The sequence below is a fragment of the Fulmarus glacialis genome, unplaced genomic scaffold, assembly GCF_000690835.1.
Source record: "Fulmarus glacialis isolate BGI_N327 unplaced genomic scaffold, ASM69083v1 scaffold39547, whole genome shotgun sequence".
Taxonomy (NCBI): domain Eukaryota; kingdom Metazoa; phylum Chordata; class Aves; order Procellariiformes; family Procellariidae; genus Fulmarus; species Fulmarus glacialis.
Genome location: NW_009222168.1, coordinates 9,002 through 31,660, shown reverse-complemented (window position 1 = coordinate 31,660; position 22,659 = coordinate 9,002). Strand labels below are relative to the sequence as shown.

At 40.4% G+C, this 22,659-nt stretch overlaps 1 protein-coding gene across 1 annotated transcript; it reads left to right on the top strand.

Moving 5' to 3' along the window:
• The first annotated feature begins 265 nt into the window (after positions 1 to 265).
• LOC104079351 (DNA-binding protein SATB2-like) lies at positions 266 to 20,805 on the top strand. Its single transcript, XM_009581365.1, has 5 exons — positions 266 to 388; positions 2,540 to 2,663; positions 7,478 to 7,580; positions 20,004 to 20,010; positions 20,305 to 20,805. The coding sequence occupies exons 1-5, from the start codon at positions 339 to 341 to the stop codon at positions 20,789 to 20,791; spliced, it is 771 nt and encodes a 256-aa protein (XP_009579660.1). The 5' UTR covers positions 266 to 338; the 3' UTR covers positions 20,792 to 20,805.
• Positions 20,806 to 22,659: the final 1,854 nt, after the last annotated feature.

Below are 22,659 nucleotides of genomic sequence, written 5' to 3'. Positions count from 1 at the left end.
ATGTGAAAGGAGGAAGCCTCCTGTGCTTCCTTGAAGTAATTTAAGAGCCAGGAACATGTCAGCAACTCTCTGTTAAGAATTTAAAATCTATTCCTACTCTTCCCCATTGTTTGCTTCAGGAGTCAGTACAACACATCTTTTTGAGCAAGACTGCAATAAACCTCAAAGCAGATCTTGAATCTCGTGAACAAATAAGCTTATCAAAGGGTTTAGTAAATGGCCAATAAAATATAAAGTATGAATTTTTTGTTTTCTTTTCAGGAATAATCAAGCTTGGGAGGTGGAATCCCCTCCCTCTCAGTTATGTGACTGATGCACCAGATGCGACAGTAGCCGACATGCTACAAGATGTCTATCATGTTGTGACATTGAAAATCCAATTACAAAGGTGGGTGTTTCTGAACATCTGTCCTTCTCTATTCTCTGAGCTGCTCTGTCGATTACAGCGTTACTACAGAGATTAGCACATCCTGTCTTCATTAATTTCTGGTCTTTTGATGAAATGAAAAGAAAAATGAAGAGAAGGGTGGGTCACCTGGCAGCTTTTCGGTGCATGTTCCAACTGATCTTGTATGTTTTCTGAAGTAGCAATATGGTAGCAGAGGGGGGAGGGGCATCAACTCAATCAAGTAAAGATATGGGGCCTTTAAAGGCAGACCTTTCCACAATCCCTAATTTAATGGATTCTCAAGGCCTTATTGTATCAAAAAAATAAACTCCTTGCCTCTTTCTAGGGGCTGCATTGTGAGAATCTAGGTCTTCTACTGCCAGTTGCTGAGATGGGGAGGAGGGGAGCTTGTTGACTTTCCTTTTTTCTCCAGTGGTCTTCCCAGTGAAAAAGCAAGAAGATGAGGAAGGGATGTGTTACTGCAGCTCCATTTGGCATTTGGAAAATATTTTCCTTACCTGAATGCTAGTTCTGATTAGAAAAGCAAAAGCTCCTGATACTTTTACACTTACTTGCCCTCCCTTCCCCCCCCTCCTACTTTTTCTCTCCCTTTCTCTCTATTGGCCTCCAAAAGAGTCCTCAAATAGTTACTGATGTCTGCGTAAGGAGTTGTGGCAGGTCCCTGGCAGTGCATGGCATACTCTAGACCTGCTGGTAAGCCTACATTGCGCAGTCTGCTGTAGCTCTATGGCCAGGACATGTCAGAGGAAAGAGGCAAAAATGACAGCCTGGAATAATTTGCCCACAATTCTTTGAAGCTTGACTTGAACAGAAGAGGGGTCCATCAGGACGTGTGTCTGTGTCCTTTGGTGGCAGGTACATACCCTCCAACTGTTCAGTTCAGTTTGGAATTTGGAAGTAGTTGACATCCCAAACAGCAACATTTCTTTCCTGTTATATCTCTGATGGGGCTTGGGGTTTCCAATTCCCACTAACAGGCATCTCCTTGGTTTTATATACTGTTATCATTTCTCAGCTAGACTGCATCTCCGCAGCATAGTTGTAAAAGAGCAACCCAGAACCTGTTGCCACTATAAAGCTAGAGCGCAGTAACTCATCTCCTCAGAAGTATGAGCTACCAGGAGTCCATGTAGCCTATTGTCAAGTCTGTATTACTGGAGGGTGTCAACCCAAGATCAAGGTCTCATTCTTTATCTTCAAAGTGCTTGAATGCCTGGATGCCGTGTAAATAAAAGATAGCCCATGACTTTGAGATAAAAACGGTCATTGACTACTTGAACTCCTGAAGCACAAATGAACTTTCAACTCTAAGGGTAAAGCCGGGCTGTAGAGGCAGAAGGCAGAACCACCTCAGAGGCTGACTGGAGAGCGTGCACTAAGTTTTTCAGGCATGAATGGCAATGACAAGCTTCTCCCAACTTTCTGATGTGTTTCTTTGGTCTGTCCCCATGTATGTAGACACAGACCATAAGCTTGTTAAATCAGAAGAGGCACAAGTCACGTGAAGACAAAAGCTTCACTACATGTGCAATTCTTGTAGAATGAAAGTGAGGATGAACTACATGTGACAGATGTTGGGCATATGGCTTAATGTGTTTCTGAAAGGCTTTCGGATACTTCAGCGATGAGGGCAGTATAAGAACCGGTATAAAAGAAAATTATTTTTTCAGACTCACTGCTCAAAGCCTTGCCTCCACACAATGCAGGCCCTTACTGTTTAGTGATTTTGTTAGTGATGGAGTGGCATATATGTTTATTTTTGTATCCCAGCAGGAGTATCTTTCTCTGTCTGGAGAGGATGGCTTTATCCAGCCATTTCTGGGCCTTGCTTTGCGCAGTTTCTTTGCTCTCCACCAGGCCCCAGAGGGAATGGTTATGCACACATATAATATCATAGTAGGATTAGCTGCTATTCCTGCCATGTACTGTCATTCTTTTAGTTAAACTACACATCTTCTGGGAGTCAGACTTGGTGGGGAGGGGAAGGAGGGGAGAAACACCTTGATGGACTGGCTAAGCAGGAACCTCCAAGGTTGTGCTCGCTGCTTAAAGGTCTATAGCACTTGTATGCAAAAGCAAGCATCTATGAAGGTGATGATTCTATCTACTTTTTGCTTTCTGTTTTAACAGTTGTTCAAAGTTGGAAGACTTGCCAGCAGAGCAGTGGAACCACGCCACAGTTCGCAATGCCTTAAAGGAACTGCTCAAAGAGATGAATCAGAGCACATTAGCCAAAGAATGCCCTCTCTCACAGGTCAGTGTTTTTAACAGGCTTAGGGAAAGCCAGATTTACAAGATCTAAAGCTCATATTTGTTCAATAAAGGGCTTAGACTAAACAATTCCATAAATACCAAATCAATTTCTTGTTTTCTTTAGAAAGGAGAAATTCTAATTAATATGAGAAAGAGTATCTTTATACCATGTTTTCTTAGTGGGTTGCCAGGTGGAAATTATGAATGAATTGGTTGATTTTTATCCTGCTGTTCAGAGAGATGTAAATTCTTCATTCTGAACCTTTTGCAATAGGACTAATGATCCTCAAATGCAAGATTTGAATTGCTTCTTCCCACTAACAGAGGCCTGCCTCTCCCCCAGATAGCTCTCATCAGCCTCCAACTATGATAAAAAGTATGCTGTTTTAATACTTGTGCCCCAATTTCTAGGAAACAGCAACAAAAAATGTATATGTAATTATGTTAAAAAAAGAACAAAACCTCAGTCTCATTCTCCATGACTGCTTTATAAACAGCAGTGATGGCATGTCTAAGACACTAAGACACAGGTTCCTACAGATATCATGAGTTCTATTTGTACTTCAGATTGTCATAACAAGAGATTAATAAAATTTTCATGACTGAGTCCTCCTTGCCTCTCAGAAAAAACAGAAAAACACTTCACCACCCAGACCAAGTAACTTTGCTAGGAGTGAAAAATACATTGCCTTCTAAAAACTTTATTAGACTCATAGGTAAATCTGTCTATTGTATCTTTAAAAAGTCAAAACATCAGTAATTCCTGCTTGCTAAAAATTCGTTGCTTTGCTAGCCTGTGTCCAACATTTTTTCTTCTGTGGTTGCCTGTCTTGCATTGCACTGTACGCTCATCCTGCAATTCATGATCCAAAGCCTCCATGATCCAAGAGAATTCTTTTTATGTATAACCAGCACAAATTTGCCTCACTGTGTTATGATTACAACTCCAGGGGAAGCACAGAGGTGAGATACAGAGCAGAATTTAGGTCTTTGCAATTGGTAGGAATCATGTTCCTCATCTTCCTTAGCCATGCTGGGTCTGCAGAACTAACAGGGATGGAAAGGCTGTGTAAGGAAAAGCCATGTAACTTGCCTTATTTACTAAAGGAATAGTAGTGACTCTAGATACGCACAGAGCGTAAGTGCGTTGAATATGAAAGTATTTTTCTTTTCACACAGTTTAAGTGTAATTTCTTTAAGTAGAATTATCTGTGGAATCTGGTCAGCTAATGATGATTGTAGCATATGGTTGTCTCTGCCCAGTCTTCTTCAATATCCAGTATAACTAAACGATGCATCATTTCATATGCAGAATTAATTTGTTGTCTGGATCTTTTTCCTGCCACTTCAGTTTCAAAGCCTACCAGGTGGAAATGCTGCAGTTGGTTTACTCCTTCTATAGCCTCAGTCTGAAATATATTTACAAAATTACCGATGGCAGGACTATAGCAGCAGCAGACCTTGCCCCAGTTATTTATTTAGTGGACAAAGCTAAAAGGAGATCCTTCTGTAGAAAATTGAGCTTGCTTACTTTTAAGCACAGGTGTAAGTGACCTTGAGTAGTGACTAATCCTTGAACTGGGACTGCAAGAATGCAGCTTGTATTATTATTGTTATTATTGCCATAAAAAGTTTCAGTCTCTTTTGTTTTGGCTCACAAAATGCAAAAGATACAATGGAAGGTTGTATAGGAGCTGTCTATTACCATCATCTGAATATGCCTCTAATACAATTCCTTCTCCCAAATCAGTTTTAAAAAAATATCGTGCCAAATGTGAAATGTCATTACAACCCCCTTGTGGTTAATATATTATTGACAGCAGCAAATTGCAGAGTGGTCTCTTAGGAGTCAAACTGCAGAGTAAATGCTGCTGGTTATTAATGTGTTCACAGTGCCTCAAGTACGGAAGTGGAGAGGGGCAGCGCGGGGAGCTCTCGCTCCCACCAGCGATGGTGCTCCGTCTCTGGTTCTCAGTGCCCAACTCTCCACGCCGCCCAGATGGGGATTCTGATTGCCGCTAATGGGAAATGTAATCATTCCCTTTGATTTAAAATTGTTCTGTTTTTTTCTGCTAGGTGTATTATGTGGCTGCAGCTTAGCTACCCTTAGCATACAGCTCCTTTTCAAACAAATAAATCCCAGTTAACCAAGTGGCGGGGAAGGAGGGTAGGTGGGGGGAGTGTGTGTGGCAGAAAGAAATCCAATTATTTTGGCATTTCCATCTTTGCGTAGAGACCTCTGTCTTTCCTGTATATTGTGTAACTCATTTCAGCACTGACCATGAGTTTTGTCTCTTTACTGGAGCAAGATTTCTTGGGATGTGAGCACATCCCATATTTTTCTCCTTGAACTTACTGCACTGGATTTTTTTTGTGTGGATATTTCTTAGCTCCTGGTCTAAGTAGTTTTCATTCCACATGGCTGTCATGGCCACACACATACCAAACATATCTGCTACTTCAGATAACCTATTCCTTCTTTAAGGATTTTCCCAGGAATAATACGCATTATTTAGAAATTTGCAATTAGTCAAACTTTTTTTGCCACTCTTCTGAATGGATATTTCCTTTCTGCAGACTTATCAAGATTCCTAGCAGAAATACCCCTAGGATTCCTTTCCATTTAATAGTGAGGATATGTAGTTTGAAAGTTGTTATGGTTCCTTCCCCTGCTCTACTGTCAAGCAGTTGAAGAGAATCTGTCCTGGGATTTTTCACCAATGGTTGATTTACTATTCGATTTTACTATTTAGTTTAAGCTTTGCTTTCTCAAATAAAGATTAATGGGTTAATGTATTTTGTGATATTTAATAGCCTTACAATTTCAGTAATGTCGATTTATTGTAGAACTAGAGGATTTGAGGGGAACAAAAAACGGGGAAAAAACAAATTGTTGTGTAGACAGAGCTAAACAATTTCCCAACCCTAGTGACTGGAAATTTGACTAAAGTGACTCCAAAAAAAGGCAAGTTATCTCAGCTCAACTTTGTTCAAAATCCTTCCTTAGCAGTGGCTATCTCCATGTCAGGCTTTCAGAATACTATTGCTTGTTAAAATGACTTGGAGCAAGGGAGGATTTATGGGGGGGGAATTGCTGCTGACAGCCACAATACTAGGTTTATGTCTCAAAATATTGATTTTAATTAGAAAATTGAATCTCAGTTTTAGAAATTGAAGCTGCCACTTAAAAAGGCTCTTACTTCATAGCCTTCACCTCTACTGCAGTGCACCGTAGTAGCCTTCGAGTGGAAAAGTTAAAGTGAAAAGGCAGAAGAGCCTCTTTACTGAAAGTGAAATTACTTGTTGAAGACTGAAACTAATCTGCACCACCCAGTTATCTTCTCTCAGTTTTGCTCACATTTTTTAAGTCCCCCAAAACTCAAGAGTTCAGGAACAGCTGGAGTCCTGTGATATTGCAGTGAATTGGGTAGAAGGCTGGATAAATCTGGAAGAGGGAGGGGATGTTTTTGTTTTTAAACCATTCTTAAAATTGAGTAAGCCAATGTGTAAGCTTTGTAGCTTTCCAGAGATGGCCAAGATCCCATTTTGCACAAGAGCCTGCAGGAGCTGGTGGGCCAGAGCTTGAACCTACGGTAAATAGCTTGTTTGAGCTGTGAGATCATCCTCGCGCTCTCGTCTCTGTGCAGAAAGGTCATACAACGTGCCAGGGCTTTTTCTGAGCTTTGACGTAAGTGAGGAAGGAGGGCGTAAGGAAGATGTAATTTCTGGAGAAGGTGCATTGGCTCCCATGTGTTAGTGGTGTTAGATTGCATTTCCTTGCTGGAAATTACACGTGCTGGGAATGATTTGACCCTGGAAGAGTTCAAGGGGGGGGGAAAGGAAAGCAAAATGTTGTTGTTAAAAAGATGCCCCTTCTATAGAATCGATGAAGGGAGGGGAAAAAAATAGGAAGAACTACCAGTAACCAGGCTCTTTCCCACCTTATGGGCAGAAGCATCCCAGATATAAAGTATCATTTTTATGGGTATCAGGTGCTGCAAAACAACTCCGCTCCTCTCTGCTTCAGTTGGCTTGTGCTAAGAGTCGCTTAGAGGGAATTCACAAGGAGTAGAGAGGGGTGGTGGTTAAGCAAGTGATATTTCAGTTTTGTGGAGCTTTTTTGTGGTTTTTGGCTGTTCTGCACTGTCGTATGCGTAGTTCCCTTCACTCTGAATGACACTGTTAATTTCTCTTTTGGCTGATTTTTCACACAAGGGCTAATCACACGTTTCTATAAATTATATTAATTTATCTTATTTGCTTAACTGTTGTTCTGCAGCGAGTAGCACGGATGTTCTCCAATTCTTGGCTGTGTGGTCTCGCTGCATTTGGAAGCAGAACAGAGACATCTGAAAAGCATTATTTGGATTATGCATGCTGGAGCATCTAATCTTACCTTTAGGATCTGGTTGCTAAATCATGCTTGTTCTCACCCAGGTGCAGTGAGCGTGTGTTCCCCAGCATGGCACCGCCTGTTGTTATGCAACTAAAGTTTAGATATTGTAATATCACAAGTACAAAGTAAAGTAGAACTGCCCCCCTGGCCTGAGCTGCAGGTCTCAGTCTAGGTTTGTACTGCATCTTTTTTGCTTTATTATGCAAAATAATAATTATTATTTTCTAATTTTAATTATGGCTGGAAATACAGAATGGAGAATGAAACCAATTTTGTGTACTCATCAGACACTTCTTTTGGTTTTAAAGTCGCAAATGGATGATCATTGTGCACTTGCATGTCATTCACTTTCCCTGGAAAAGATTTCTAATTGTGCAAGATATTTTAAAACACTTTTGTCTTTCTTTCTGTACTTCCAGAGTATGATTTCATCCATTGTAAATAGTACATACTATGCCAATGTGTCAGCAACCAAGTGCCAGGAGTTTGGGAGATGGTACAAAAAGTACAAGAAGATTAAAGGTAAATTGATTTTTTTGTGACTTTCCAAGTTCTTGAACTTCTGCTGACAGTTTGAGATTATTTGCTTTAAGTAAAAGTGATAATAAGCTATAATAATATTAGTGAATTTGTCTACAAAGAGGGCACAGTCACAGCACATTTGAAATTAAATCTGATACTTTACAAACAAGGCTGGCGTGAAAACACAGGCCACTTAAAACATGCTTAAAATATCCCATTTAGCTGTGCTGAAAGATCAACTGTGTTTTGAATTAAGCTAAAATGTTTGGGGAAAAAAATGTTTTAGTAGCTCTGGATTTAAAAGTTAAATTGCTATCTAAATTACCTTAGTTGCATTTTATTCATGAAAACTAAAAAACTGTCTAAGTTACATGTGCCCTTGCTCTCTGTTTTCAATGCTACTAAGTGTACTGGCATTCCCGCCATATTTTATCATGTGGAATCTGGATACCAGTGGTGCACTTAATACCTGATTGTTAGGAGACGTTGCTAAATAACAAGGTGCTTCACCCACTGAAGTTAAGATGAAGATAGCCCAATGTTTGTATTTTTTCTACAATGAAATTGTGTTAGTTGGTTAGCAGTGAATGCCTGAGGCATAAAATTATTCTTTGTAAGTTCATCCCACTCTCACCACTGAAATGCCTGATCACCTTCTAATAGTACACAAAGTGTACAAGATGTGACAAGCATCTGTCATGTGTTCTTTTATTCATCCTTTCCTTTGGGAAGGGATTTGCGTGTGTACTGGACCATATTTTTTGGTGGGTTTTTTGTTTTAAAACACACATGTGCTTTGAGCAGGAGTTTGGGGATTGTCAAAAGCTTTTCCACAATACCAACTGGCTCCTCTCTCCCCAAATGTCCATCAGCGTTGGAGATTAGCTTTACCCTGTGATAGGTTTTTTCATAGTTTTTCTCTCTGTTACACCACTGAAGGGAAGATTCATTGTCTGAAAGAAGACATAGGCTATTTTTGTTTTTCTGTCTGTGATCCTTTCAGTGGCCAGGAAAATCATAACAGGATTCACAAGCATTATGCAGAAATAGGGTGATGTCCAGTCCTTCTTGAGAAGCCATTGTATTTGTAGTTGCATGAAGATTAGCATCTTTCAAAAAGAGTCTGCCGTCTTTTTCTCTTAAAAGGCTGGCATACATGAGCTATGAAAGGTTGCTTGTTTAGTTTCCATAGGACAGACTAGAAATCTGCATAATAATACAATAAAGAGTCTGCTGCTTGAGTTAGGAACACATGAAACAAAATTGCATAAAATATCAGAACGAGTTCTGAGGCATCTGGTTTTCCTCTGCACATCTGGCTTGTGCGGAGCATACCTGTAAGATGCTCAGGCCTGGGCTGTGCAGTGATTAGATCTTCACTGGGGGGGGGGGGGGGGGAAAGAAGAATGTTTTATGGTAAAATTATTTGTGTCTAGAAGGAAGATTGTTCAGGCAGAAGTGGTGTAACAATGCAGATGAGGAAAATGAGATGTTGCTTTTCACCTACTAAAATGATTTAAGCTTCAAGTAAAAATGTTGATTGGACATCTCAGTACATAGTTACCCTCGTGCCAAATAAACTGGATAGTTTCTTCTCTCTTTAAATTGGCCTTGTGTGACTCAGAAGCGTTTCTTTTCTCTGAATGGTGTCTCATAATAAAATAATTTTATTCGAAGTGCTCTAACATATCCTTTTGGTTAAAAAACAATCTAAGGAATCAAACAGCTTCAAGGTCATCACCATTCGCTTTTACTTGCCGTTCTAGGAGAACAGAGATGGGCTTTTTTTTTTTTCCTTCTTTTTTCCAAACTGGGCAAGGGTGCCAGTTGCAGAGGCACTGGAAGCCCTTAACTGTAGTGTTCTTAACTGTAGAGATGGCACTACAGCTTCTGAGTGTTTCTAGCACACTGCTGTCTTCCACTTTCTTCCATTCTTAGAGCATTGAATTCTTTAAGCTCTTACTTTTTTTACTTAGTAAGTGCACAGTTAAATTGTTAAGTGCAGTAAAAGCAGAATGAGACCTCAATCAAGAGGTCAAGGATCCAAACCTGAAGAGTTTGCCAGATGACTCTCTATCTGTGCTATTCAAAGAGACACAGCCAGTCGTTGCTGTTTGGAAGTGTATGTGTGTGTTAGTAGGAGGAGAAAAGGAAGGTTAAGGTATGTGTGAAGTAAACACAAGCTGCTATAAAGCAGTTCAAGTAGTGTTGATTCATCAACCATATGAGTGGGAGAGAAAACAAAGAGTCTCTGGCAGGTACAGTGGTGCATGGAGAATAAACAGCCATGCAACTTCAGGGCAGTAATCTAAACCCCCTGGAAAGAGGAAGACTTCTGCACTTCTTTGGGTGGTTTCAATTTCTCATCATCTCTGTTTTCATGACGCTTTGTTTCTTTTCTGTAGCCAGATATTCCTACAGGACAGCTCAGTTAGTACGCAAAATCAGCGACGTGAGTTATGTGCTTCAGTCATCACGTACTCCTTTAGTAATAACTAAATAAAAGGACTTCAGTTTTCCATGAAGGTGGATGGATGATGCAGCAATTAATTTTTCAGGTTGTAATCTGGATAGATTGGGTAAAACTATAATTTAGAGTCTTTGGGACCAGCACCCATATGCATGTGTAACTCTAGAGATGGTTATTAGAAAGTAAAAGCAAAAAACAATTCACATGAGCTGTGGTAAATGCAAAATAGGAAGGGGCTTCAAAATAACTTTATTGACGTTGCAAACTAAATGCAGCCTACAGTGTTAAATGTGTTTCCTATTATCTGCTAATGTCTGTTTTAATAAAACAGTGGGAACTAAATGGTTGCTTCTTAATCAAAACCATGATTTCCTAAACATAAGCTATGTGATTCTGTTACAAATTGCCACATATAGATCTCCTAGGTCAAACTTTTTTCCTTTCTCATAGAAATAAATAAACAGTAAAATAATTATACACTCTGGAAGATCAAAGTAATTACAACTGAAGCCAGGCAAAAACAAAGTTCTCTGGCAAAAAAAAAAAAAAGAAAAGCATCAGGTTGCCGAGTATGTAGTTAATGTTTAAATAAATATAAGAAAGTGAACAATCAATAATTTGATATCATTAGCAACAGATGTAAAAGCTGTACACAAATGGAATTGTATCAAATCTCAAGTAAACATTCTCAGTGTGCATTCTGTTGAACTCACCGAAAAGACAGCTAAACTATTTATGCTTGTAATTTAAAAAAAGTTTTCTGTTAGTTCAGCTCAGCATGGTAATTTTGTCTTGTTTCAAGATGATGCTAGAATAAAATTCTGCTTGAATTTTTTCTCCCGCCCCAGCCCCTTAAGGTTTTAAGACATTCACAGTTTACTCAGCGGCACGAGAGTTAGTATACAGACGGATTCGGGAATTGGCTGGTGTGAGGATGGAGGCTTTTTGTCGCCTCCTGGCTCTGAGCCTACCACTTGGGACACGTGCGAGGACACGAGTGAGTTTATAATTTCAGTCTCCTTGGGATACACGTATATATTTGAAGGAGAGCTTACATTAACACAGTCCTAATGGAAAATGTACAGTAGTTGGGAAACAAAAAGCTTACAGTTCTTCTGTGAACTTTCTCTTCCCCTCATGGACATCTGTAATCATTTGGGGTAGTAATTAAGCTATCTAGTTTGTATTGTAATTTTGTTCAGAGTATGCACCGTGAATGAATTTAATATTACTGCGTGAAGCCTTTTTAAACTCTTTTTATTTACTTTTTTATTTTTCTTCTTTTTGAGGGATGCAAGGCGTTTTAGTACACAGTTGTGCATACATGATGGGGTTTAAGTGTGTTTAAACCAACTTGAATGAAGAATCAGAGTTCCCCCTTTTTAATAAAGGTTACCTATTAGTTGATGACAATTATACAGCAGTGGCTTAGTCCAGTGGTTCTCAAACTGTCTTTCTCCTGCCAGTCCCATGGGGTTACTGCTCTCAATCTGAGAACCGCTCGTCTGGTTTCTCTAGATGCTGAACTTGCTGAAGCTGGGAGAAGGTATTCAACGTTGTTGAAATTCAGGATTTGAATAATTGTTTAAAAGGTTTGCATTGGTTCTTAATTTCATTAACAAGTAGATATACAAATAAAAATAACACTTTGTAAGTAACTATATACATCTATATATGTATGTATGGAGAGAAGTATTTCAGAGCTTTGCCATGCAACTCAGATCATTGTCAGAGATCAAACTTGTACCAGTTACCTACTCATTGCCCAGTGTTTTGGGTTCATAGCATTTAGAATATTTTTTAGCTCTATTTCTCAATAGATATTTCACTTCCAAGTGTCGTGCTTTCTATTTTTATCAGAAGGACTATCACTATATCAGAATTCTTTCACAACTGAAACTCTTAACTGGTGTGAATTTTTTCTTTTTGCCTGATGACACAACTTAGCTCGGTGGGAGGAAGTTAGGAAGACAGAGGGGAGAAATAAATACATTGTGAACTTAAAAATAAAAAGACATATTTTCTTTGTCTGCATATTAAGAACATTTCATCTTTGCTCCTGCCATCAGTGGCTGTCAAAATATAGCTTTCTGTGAGTTTTGAGACTGTGGCTGTCTTAAAGTTTTTGTGAAATGATGAGGCTTTTCAGTTTGAAGGGGGAGGGCTCAGTTATTTCTATTTCAACAGATCAGGAATGTAAGAAAAAGCTTTCATAGCTTCCTTAAATTGAGAATCTGCTTTGGCTGCACTTTGATTTTTCCAGTATTACTGATTTGTTGTTTGTGTGCTGTTTTATTCTTGAAAGTATGTTTGCTTACTTCCCATAGTGGATAGACAGAGCAATCTGTTTTTCTTATAATGGGTTCTAGAGGCTGTTGTAGGTTGAAAAAGGTTAGAAACAGGATTCAGAAAGGCTCCCAGCTTTGTTATTTCCAGGCTGAAGGAACCTAAGATTGTGGCACGGTGATAATGCCAGTGCGAGTCTGGGGAAAATTGTCGTTATGTGCTTTGAGGAATAGTTTTTAATTGTTCCTCTGAAGCAGATGTTGTGGAAGCCTCATGAAAAGGCACACCAGATCTTTCCCAAGCAGTGTTTTTGACTTTTAAAAATACCCTATTTATTGATACATGTGTGTGTATCTCTTTCTCTCTATGTAAATAGAGGGGTTTATATATATGTATGTATGTATATATATGCATATATAGATCTTGACCTTTTGCCTTTTTAACTAACAGATTGAGGCAGAAATGTTAAGTTTTTTAAGAAGAGATCATTTCATGTCTTGTTTGGGTATTAGTCACAGCTCTGGCACTAAACCAGTTAGGGTCATTCAGGTCAGCTCTGTGGCTCTTGACATTACTATAATTTTTCCTTTGCTTACTTTTACACTCCTGACTGTGTATTTATTTCACTAAAAATAGGACTTTCCTCACTTTCTTAAGGAAAAAGGAAAGAAAATAACATCATTCGCAGGCAAGCTTTTCAGCATCTAGATGACATACATTACCTGAAGATCATCTCTGACTTAGAGACATCCTCTTAGTCCGTAGACTGCTGTGCTGTTTTATGAGGAGAGTAGTTCATTGGTTTGCATTGGTCATGAGGAAAAAGTGGCATCTCTCTTTAAATATAAGTTTAAAGTTGTCAAGATTCAGCAAGAGTTATAGACCCCTTGACTACTGTTTTCCACACCCACATTAGCATTTTGTATTTCAGCGTTGTCCCTGATGTTAAGTGCCAGTTTGGGGGATTTGTGCGCATGTATTGTTAAGAAACAATTTACCCACTGCAGTGCGTTCCAGGAGCTTTATGAGTTGTGGCCCTCTTGGCTATTCCTCTCTGTAAAGAGAATTAAAACAGACCCTTCGGGTTGGTTTTTTTTTTACTAAGCTTAACTTTTATCTAAAGAAAATGCATATATGAATTTCAACTTTGCAGAATGCCTTTCATGTCTTCTGGCTGTTTTGGAGCAGTGGCTCTCACTCTTTATAGTACCTGTGTTGTGGCAGAAGGATACGTCCGGTTAGCTGAATGCCATCTCTTGGGCATGCACCTGGCTGGAGCTGCAGCCATTGCTGCTTTAGGGAACGTATGTCAGTACAGTAAAGGTTGGAAACTGTTTTTTTAGTGAAACTGCCTAGCCACTTGCCCTGTGTCTTGTCCCTGCATGGCAGGGATGTTATACCTTTTTTAATTAAGAGATACTCACCAAATCTGCTCAAATAATGTCACCCAACTTTATGGTTTTAAAATGTCTCCCGTTCCAAGTACAGTGCTTTTCTCAGTGAGCACCAGTTGTGTGCTGAGGCTGGGACTTCTGTCCAGCCACTTTTGAATTCTTAGTAAAGAATAAAGAATGGTAGTCTTCATTTTCTAAAAAGCGAACACTTTTTTTTTTTTTTTGAATCTGCAGAATTTCAAAATGAGTTTTCCTTCGTATTTAAAAAAATATTTTTGTGTCTTGCCAAACAGCAATGTGTTAGGTCAAAAGGAAAGGAATTTTTAGAAAGTAAGAGATTAGATTGGAACGGGAAGAAAACCTGAAGCTTAGGTACAGGCATAAGCTTTCCTGGTATGAAAGCTGCAATGTGGCTGTCTGTGATCACATGGATTTCATAGAATACGTAAGTCTCAAGTATCTGATGAGTTTATATGTCTGCCTTAATGATGTTTGTGTTCTGTCTCATTCCTTTCACCATCTCTGACGTTATGAGTCAGGAAGAGATGCATACGTATCTCCTGGAAGGATTGCACAATTGACTGGGTATTCTAGGAGGTTTGCACCTCCCTCTTGAGGTGCCTGCGGAAGGTTAGTACTTAAATAGCAGGACAGACTTCTCTCACAGTAGTTTGACAGGAAGGGATATATTTTTATATCAGATGAGACCATCAGTCCATCTAAACCAGTACTCTCTATGTTTCTCTCAGACAGTTCTGAGTAATGTTTGCCCTGCTTCTCCTTTTCCATTTCACCTGACCAATATTCATGCATTAGACCAGGTGGTCACTGAAGCACCTTTGACGAAATGCTTTTCTCTGCCACATGGATCTGGCATGTCCTGTCTACAAACGATGTTAACGTAATTATGAAGAGCTGAGTTCATACTTGTATGTGCCCTCTTAGACTTGTACAGTAACCCCAAAATAAGATCATGGGTTAAATTCTTCTCTTCTGACAAGCATCTTTGGAAGCAATGCAGTCCAGGGGCAGTCCATGGGAAGAATATGACTTACTATGTTCAGGCGGAACTGACAAAAAACATGTTAGCATCTCTGTGTCCCAAGGGATGACTTGGATCTGGTCTTTAGGACACGGGAAGGAGAAGGTCAGCTGCACAGAGAGGGTCAGCAATGTTAGTACACTCCGTGCAGTTCACCTGAAATTGATGCTGATCAAAGGCCCACTTTTAATGATGGTTCTTCTAAATACAAAAATAGCGATTTGTGCTTTGGTGGGAACTGAACAATTTGCAACACAACGAAGAACAGACAATGGCCTTTCCTGTCTGTTTTCCATTAGGCTTGGATAAAGGCCTTTGCTACCCACAGCCAGCGGCCAAACAATTTCTGTATGTGCTCTATAACTATTTTGAGGTTATTTGCTATCCTGCAGAAGTAGAGGAAGGGAAAGGTTTTAAAAGTTACAACTTCTTATCAAGTCTGCCTCTCCAGTCAACCTGCTTTTTCTCCAGTCCTGACTGCAGGAGCAAATGGCCCAGGCAGAAAGATCAGACAGTGAATGAAGTCAGTGAACGACTTTGGGTAAATACGAAGATTAGATGTTGAATGAAAATGAGACTCCTCAGACCAGCCCTTTGTACTGAAGTGGTTAAGTGGGCTGTGATTAAAAGAAATAAGTAATTATCCTTATTATAGATGAAAAGATACAGAATTACCACTTTAAAAGCACCTCCTGTGCTCTGGAGTGGTTCTGTTATTTTCAAAGTGGTAGTTCATAATTATGTAGCATAAGCAAGAGGGCACCCTCTCGGTGTAGTGCAGCAGCCCTGTCTCTCCAAGGCGGAGGGTGGTACTGTGCCGAAGAGTGCTTTGTCCCCCAGGCAGAGCTCCAAAGTTCAAGTCTTGCTCCAGTGAGTAGAATGGTGCTAAGCCAGGAGAAATTGTGGGAACCTTTCTATCTCAGGCTGAGTGCAGGGCACACTAGAGTTCACAGAACTCTCCCTGCTTGGCCATGACCACTGCTGGTAATGGCTTTCATGATCACCAGGTTTTAAATAATAAATAAAACAAAGAAGCAAACTCTGAAGCACTGGAGAACAGCCCTGGGTGGTGACATCCTGTCACAATTGAAGCATGGCAATTCTGCCGGCTAGTAACTTATTACAAAACGTTTCTTTACCAGCCTCTTCCTACGCTGGGGCAAAGTGCCCGTATGCCTGTGGGACTGAAAAGTTCGGGACTCGCTGGGTCATGGGTGCTGGCGGGTCCTCTGTGTCCCCACTGCAGTGCAGTGCTGGGAGACGCGTAACGCTCTTGCTCTCCCTGCAGCATCCGTTATTGTGCATAGGAATTTGGTTTCCAGTGCTGTCAGTCAATTCAGTGCCGCTCATAAGCCCTAAATGCCCCACAGGCTGTTTGTCAGAATGTTCCTATTAACAGCTCAGTGAAAATAAAGGGTGAGGGGAAGGGAAGGTGGAGAAATAAATCTTATTTTAAATCTTTTGAGCTGATTTTATTTCAAATGGAAAGTTGCATGCGGACCACCCCAAGCTATTGTGCTGTGGACTGCGTCAGCTGCCTGACTGTGCAAGGAAGATTTGGGTAGAGGTTAAGAGCATCGCACAGGGGAAGGGTGCACTGGATTGTTTTTGTGCTGTATCCAGGAAGTTTGTAACTCAGTATGCAGTTGAAATACATTGACACACGTGGTAATCATTATAAGAAGAGAAAGGAACATTGAAATATGACAATTTGCTGCTCCCATTCTGGGGATTATGTTGGTTTCTGACTGTCTTGCAGAGGTAGTGACATGTTGTAGGGAGATACAGGAAAATGAAGGGCAGATGCTATCCTGGAGTGTTTGAGAGCTGCTTGCTGAGCTTAGTGCAGTACCTGTTGTCCAGACACCTTGTATCTGCCTACCTAGTGTATGGCTTCAGAAGGGTGGGTGGCTCTATGGCAGTATATGGCAGTAGCGTTGTACTTGGTTTAAAAGAGCTCTTCAAGCAAAGAGCTGCAGAATCGTATACCAGGCAGTGCGATGAGGGAGAAAAGGGAAACGCTGCCATGTCTTCTGCTGTGGTCACACCACAGATGGAGGTGGGTAACAGCCTCCTGGACCAGCTTTTGTTTAACTAGCACTGGCATCGCTAGCAGAGGAAGTTTGTTAGCAGTACTTGAATGTAGACAGCACATGTCCGTGGAGGCCCTTCCTTCCCAGTTTAAGGTCCTGCTGCTCTGTCTTCACTGCTTTGTATTCCAATATATTCGAGTACCAGCCAGTTCATACAGGACTACAAGAGCTGTAAATGTATCCCCAGTTTGAATGGAGCAATAGCAAATGAGGGAGGGATAAGGGAAAGACTGTAATGGGGTAGGAACATGGAAAATGGAGGAGGCAAATTAGAAAAACCCTGTCTCAGGAAGATCTGAGCCATAACATTGGTGTCACAGCAGCTTTGTGGCTCCTGTATCCCTTTTTTCTTAGAGCATTGCTGGCAAGCTGGCCTGTCTTCTAGGGCAGTGCCAGTCTCCATCTCGGGGTTGTCTCAGGCTCGCTCCTGTCCAGCCCTGCAGAGCCCTACTAATCCATAGTTACCAAAGAACAACAGGGAATCTGATATGAGCAGTGTGTTAGAGAAGGAGAGAGTCTTGAGGAGTTGAGTAATGCACATTTTTTCCATCCAGCGTAACTGTTAATGGTAACCTTTTATTATTGAAGTGGTTGAAGTGACTAGAATCTGGTTTGTTTATTGGGAGTATGTGCATAGCTGTACAGTCTAATGTGATCGAAAAGGGAAACTGATAATAAGGGAAAAATACACTGATGGAAGCAAGTCAGGTGATGTCTCTGTGTAATTGTAATTCCAAGTAGCACTGCAGGGATTAACAGCCTGGCAGCCTTTTCATCTTAAACTTTATTTTTATAGGGGTTTATAACTTGGCACTAAAGTCAGGAGTGGGTGGAAACTTGGCAAATGTGGTTCAGCCCAGAAAGTGAATGTTATTTATATTTATTTCTCACCAAGTTTTCAAAAACACTTGGTTACTGTTTTTGTGTTCTAACAAGTAGTAATTTGTTGGTTTCAGTGACTTATTCTCTGTGTGTTTCTTAAACTATAAAATAGTTCAGAACTTATTTCAGCTCTTCTGAAACTCCTAGTGGAAGGACTCTAGATTTCCAGGGGTGTAAATGAAGACCGAAAATAGTTCTTACTGTATTTGCTTCTAGCAGGATGCTCCAAGTATTTCATGTACACTGAGCAACACCTTTATTGTATTTACGTCAGATTAATTCCTGATTGCCAAGTAGCTACTGCACCTTTGGAATAATTACATTTGGGTTTACTGGCGATTGTGTGTATTTAATGGTGTTACTCAGGTGCGGGCTTACCGCAGAGAGGCTGAGGAGGCAATAGTTAGTATGGCCATGTGGGCTCTGAATCGTCCGTGTTGCAGAACGTGGTCTGGGGCTGTGATAAAGCAGCCCCTCTTCCCTGCTCCCCTGCCCACACATGACATCTCTGTATCGACATCGGGTACGTCCCTGGTATTAACACTGCTCATATTTCATACTTCACATTGATTTCATGTCTGTTTCTAATGCCAGAGACTAGTGGTATAGAGCCTTCTGTACCTGATTTTCAGGGAGGCCTACTGACATCACGAGGAGCGGCATTTGAATAGGGATTTTCAGTATTTTCAGCAAACTGAAATACTGTGTTACGTCTCTGGCAGGCTGTGAGTAATGTAGCAAAATGGTCTTTTGCTGACAATAGTGTTTGTGTATTGCACGTATTGCTTTGCATTGCATAGTTGAAATACACTGTACAAATAAACACTTATTTAGAAAATCAGTTGGGTTGAAACACTGGCTTTTGTGGAGAAATGGAATTAATAATTTTCTTAGAAATGCTTAATTTTTATTTTAAAAGGTTTTTTAAAGCAATTATTTTATAGAAGGTTAAAGATGTTGTGGGTTTTTCCTTTAAAAGAATGGGAAGAGTGAGTTAAAATTTCTTACAAGAAAATCCTGGGTACTAATTCACCTAGTTGTAAAATTCAGTACTTGTGATGTTCTGGAATGACAGCTCTAAAGATAGTAACTGTGTGTGTTTGTGTGCATTCAGGGCATGATTCCCTCCCCAGTGAGAATTCAACCCTCTCCGTCTGAGGTTAACTCTGGAAGGTGAAAAGAGCTGTCTTTCTATTTAGAAGGAAACAGAGAAAGTCATCAGTAAACTGTCATCCTGAGTATTAACTGTGTAAAGCTTCAAACCTTTATATAGATTAAGTTTTTAAAACGAGTTCAAAGCCTTGTACAGTTGTTAATCATTACACAAGTTATAATAGTATTATGGCATTTATGAAATAAATCCTCTCTTGTCACTTGCTGAGAGCAATACAAGGGTGAGGAAGTAGTTTTCTAGTTGTGTGATCTGCGTCCCTGAACACGTTTCTATCAGATCAATATATAAATGCCTATCCAATTGCACGTAGTGAGGCTCATGGAATCTGCAACTTACTGTAAAATTACTTCTGATTACTTAAAATTATCTAAGTAATAGTTATATTTATGTATTTTTTTAAACTTCATTTCTTATTTCAAATACTACTTTCAGAGGAAATTTAGCTTTGTAATATGCGCACTTAGTTTTGCAGTTACATGAAAAGATATTGCAGTATTGCTGACATAAGATATTTAAAAGGGGCAATATGTATCTGTGTATAAAATTACAGTATATGCATTTGGTTTGTAGTGTGTAATTTTTTATAGTAGGGTGTCACTTAAAGATCACGGGTCTTTGTAGTGCTAAACAAAGGGGGTTTTTTAGGAGAGTGAGGCAACTTTCTTTAAAGTGGACATTAAAGCAGAGATGCTTTAAGGTTTCTGGAGAGTGGAGAGGCTTTGGATATAGGAACCATTGCTTTAAATTTTTTCATGTGTGAGTCGCATGCTTTTGTAGCATGCTGTCACACAAGCAGCTTGATTCTGCTGTAGTGCACCTGGTTGAATTGACATTACCAGATAACTTTATCCACACACAACACAAGGCAGAGTTTATGTCGGAAAAGATACAGTTGCTGAGTTTGTAATGAGAAGCTGTTCCATGAGCGGCACAGGAAATGGTCTGGTTTCCATTGGGTTTGTGTGAGTGGATACTAATTTGGGTTTCTTTCCTTCACCTAGATGCCAGCGATTCTGAAATATTCACCCCTTTTAAAAGTTACTCAATTTAGTGACAGATACAAAACTTAGTGACAGTGTAAGTGGAAATGTCCAAGCTCGTTTCTTTAGGAAATGAGGCTGGAGAGGATACCTGCTACCGGTTTGAGAAGGAGGCTTCCTGAGCAGTGGGTGACACCTGAGAAGTCCAAAAGAATGTTAATTATTGTTGTTGCTTTTACTTTGTGCTGCTTTTGCTTATGTTTCTGTGAAGCTTCTATGCAAGTGCAGATTTGCAAACTAAAGCGGGTGCTGTTGTATACAGTCATCTGCAGTAACCCTTACTCTAACAGTCCTCTTGTAAGTGCAAACTGAAATGACAGCAAATTAATTTTTCTCTTTTAAGAGTGGAAAGAGAAAACCTTTCAGACTATTGTGTTCTTGGTCAACGTCCCATGCACTTACCAAATATCAACCAGCTGGCAACCCTGGGAAAAACTAACGAACAGTCTCCTCATGGCCAAATTCACCACAGTACTCCAATCCGAAACCAAGTGCCAACGATGCAGACAATGATAAACCCTGGGCTCCTGTCTCCTCAGCTCAGTCCACAACTGGTGAGGCAGCAGATAGCAATGGCCCATCTGATAAACCAACAGATTGCTGTCAGTCGGCTATTGGCTCACCAGCACCCACAAGCTATCAACCAGCAGTTCTTGAATCATCCACCCATCCCTAGAGCTGTCAAACCAGAGCCATCAAATTCATCGGTGGAAGTCTCTCCAGATATTTACCAGCAAGTCAGAGATGAGCTGAAGAGAGCCAGTGTGTCTCAAGCTGTCTTTGCAAGAGTAGCATTCAACCGCACACAGGTATCAATTTCTATTCTATAACCAAGAAGTGCTGAGGGGGCAAAGTTGTGGCTCTTGTGGGGCTGTATGGTTGTTGCAGATCAAGGCAGGAGGTGTGCCACAGAAACAGGTCAAACCATCCTCTCTTTCTTCCCCTAGTCTCTTTGTCAGGATTGAACAAGACTGTTTCTTCCTGGAACAGCTGTTTGTTTGCATTTGGTCACCTCTGTGCCATTACCTGAGCTTTGTTCTCTAGCGGTAATTCTGCTCATGTGAGTTCTTCCATGAGTTCCTCTCTGTGGTTATAAACTTATACATCTGCCCCTGCCTGATGGCCAGGAAGAGGTAACAAGAGACTGTGAGAGTCAGAGGTGTCTTTGGGCTTCTGTCGTTTTCTCAATTCCTTCCTGTGGTACAACTGATGCCACAACTAGTGCCAGAGGCTACTGCCACAGTTTTAAATGTGCATAGGCCTAAAGACTGACTGCTGGGAAAGATGTCTGCCATTTGCAGCAGATCGTGTTTGCTTTAGAATCATAGAATCATTAAGGTTGGAAAAGACCTCTAAGATCATCGAGTCCAACCGTCAGCCCGACACCACCATGCCCACTAAACCATGTCCCTAAGCGCCTCATCTACACGTCTTTTAAATACTTCCAGGGATGGTGACTTTCATACATCTGACACAGGTTTTCTCACTCGCTTAGTGAAATGCAGATACTGAAATGATTGCATGATAGTGTCAGCTTAAGCCCAGCACCTGGAGTACCCAGGGTCAGCACGTGTTCAGAAAGACAAGCCATTTACATTTATCCTACTGCCAGATACCATTCAAGGCATTCAAAGTATGATCTCTCAATTGTGATACTCTGTAACAAGGCTAAAGAAATGGAAAGTGGCTTCATACTTAATATTGGTATAAATTTCTTTTGTGCAATCAGAGCTGGTCTTTGAGGTAAATTTTACCAGCAAGAGAAAACAAGGGCCGCGTGTCTGTGTCTCCTGGAGGTCTGTCCCTTGCCCCATACAGTGCCTTTGTCTGTTCTTCTGGATTAATGATTTTCTTTGGCGCTGCCATTTTGGAAATGCCATGTTATAAGGGAACTAATTAAAGTATGGAGCACATTTTTATGACTTCCCTTCTTCCATTAAATTCCTAAGATGGCTGCACTCAGAAAAAACATTCACTTCCAATCAACATGACTTTGAATTCTGGGGTTAGCCTTGAGGATATCAAATGAAAACTACATAGGAATGTATGAGTATTTCCTCTTTAAAATGCTGCTTTTAATTTGGAAAAGCTTTTCATCCCTCTGGGATCATAACCCGTTGTATATAAAGCCTGGTATAATCAAGGTAGATGGTATTGACAGAATGACATATTCTGAACTTGAGCGAGAGGTCAGCAGTAACATTGCTGGTGAGGGTTTTGCCACTGTCACTGAACATGAAGCTCTGCTTTAGCCAGATTGGGAGAGCTGGATTGGTAATGCCCAAGTTTGCCATTAAACAAAAACCTCATCCCCCAGTGAGAAAGCTGTCATACAACTCGTATGTTAAATTGACAGTTCTGCTATAGTATTCAAAAGGAGGCAAGGTTTTGATTCTGTGTGTATAGGAAACCCCAGGCCTTGCATATCAGTGACCAGACGTTGCAGATTGACTTTCTAGGATAGCAGGGAAAAGGCAAGCATGTGAGAGAGACCTCTCTGGCCTTTTCCTAGCAGTGGCACAGCTTTGCATCTGCCTGTGGTGTTTATTAGCAGCGACAGTAGAGATTGCGCCACACTCTTGACAGATAATCTGAAATCTGGACTAAATCAGCTGCAGTATGGTTTGGAGGCTTGGGCTGGGGGTGGGTTTGTTGGGTTTTTTTTTTTTCCTTTTTGCACCTCCTGCAGTGTTCTGGC

Coding starts and splice junctions, on each gene's coding strand:
- LOC104079351 (XM_009581365.1), top strand. CDS start 339: ATGCTACAAGATGTCTATCATGTTGTGACATTGAAAATCCAATTACAA. Junction 389..2,539: donor TTGAAAATCCAATTACAAAG/GTGGGTGTTTCT, acceptor CTGTTTTAACAG/TTGTTCAAAGTTGGAAGACT. Junction 2,664..7,477: donor AAGAATGCCCTCTCTCACAG/GTCAGTGTTTTT, acceptor CTGTACTTCCAG/AGTATGATTTCATCCATTGT.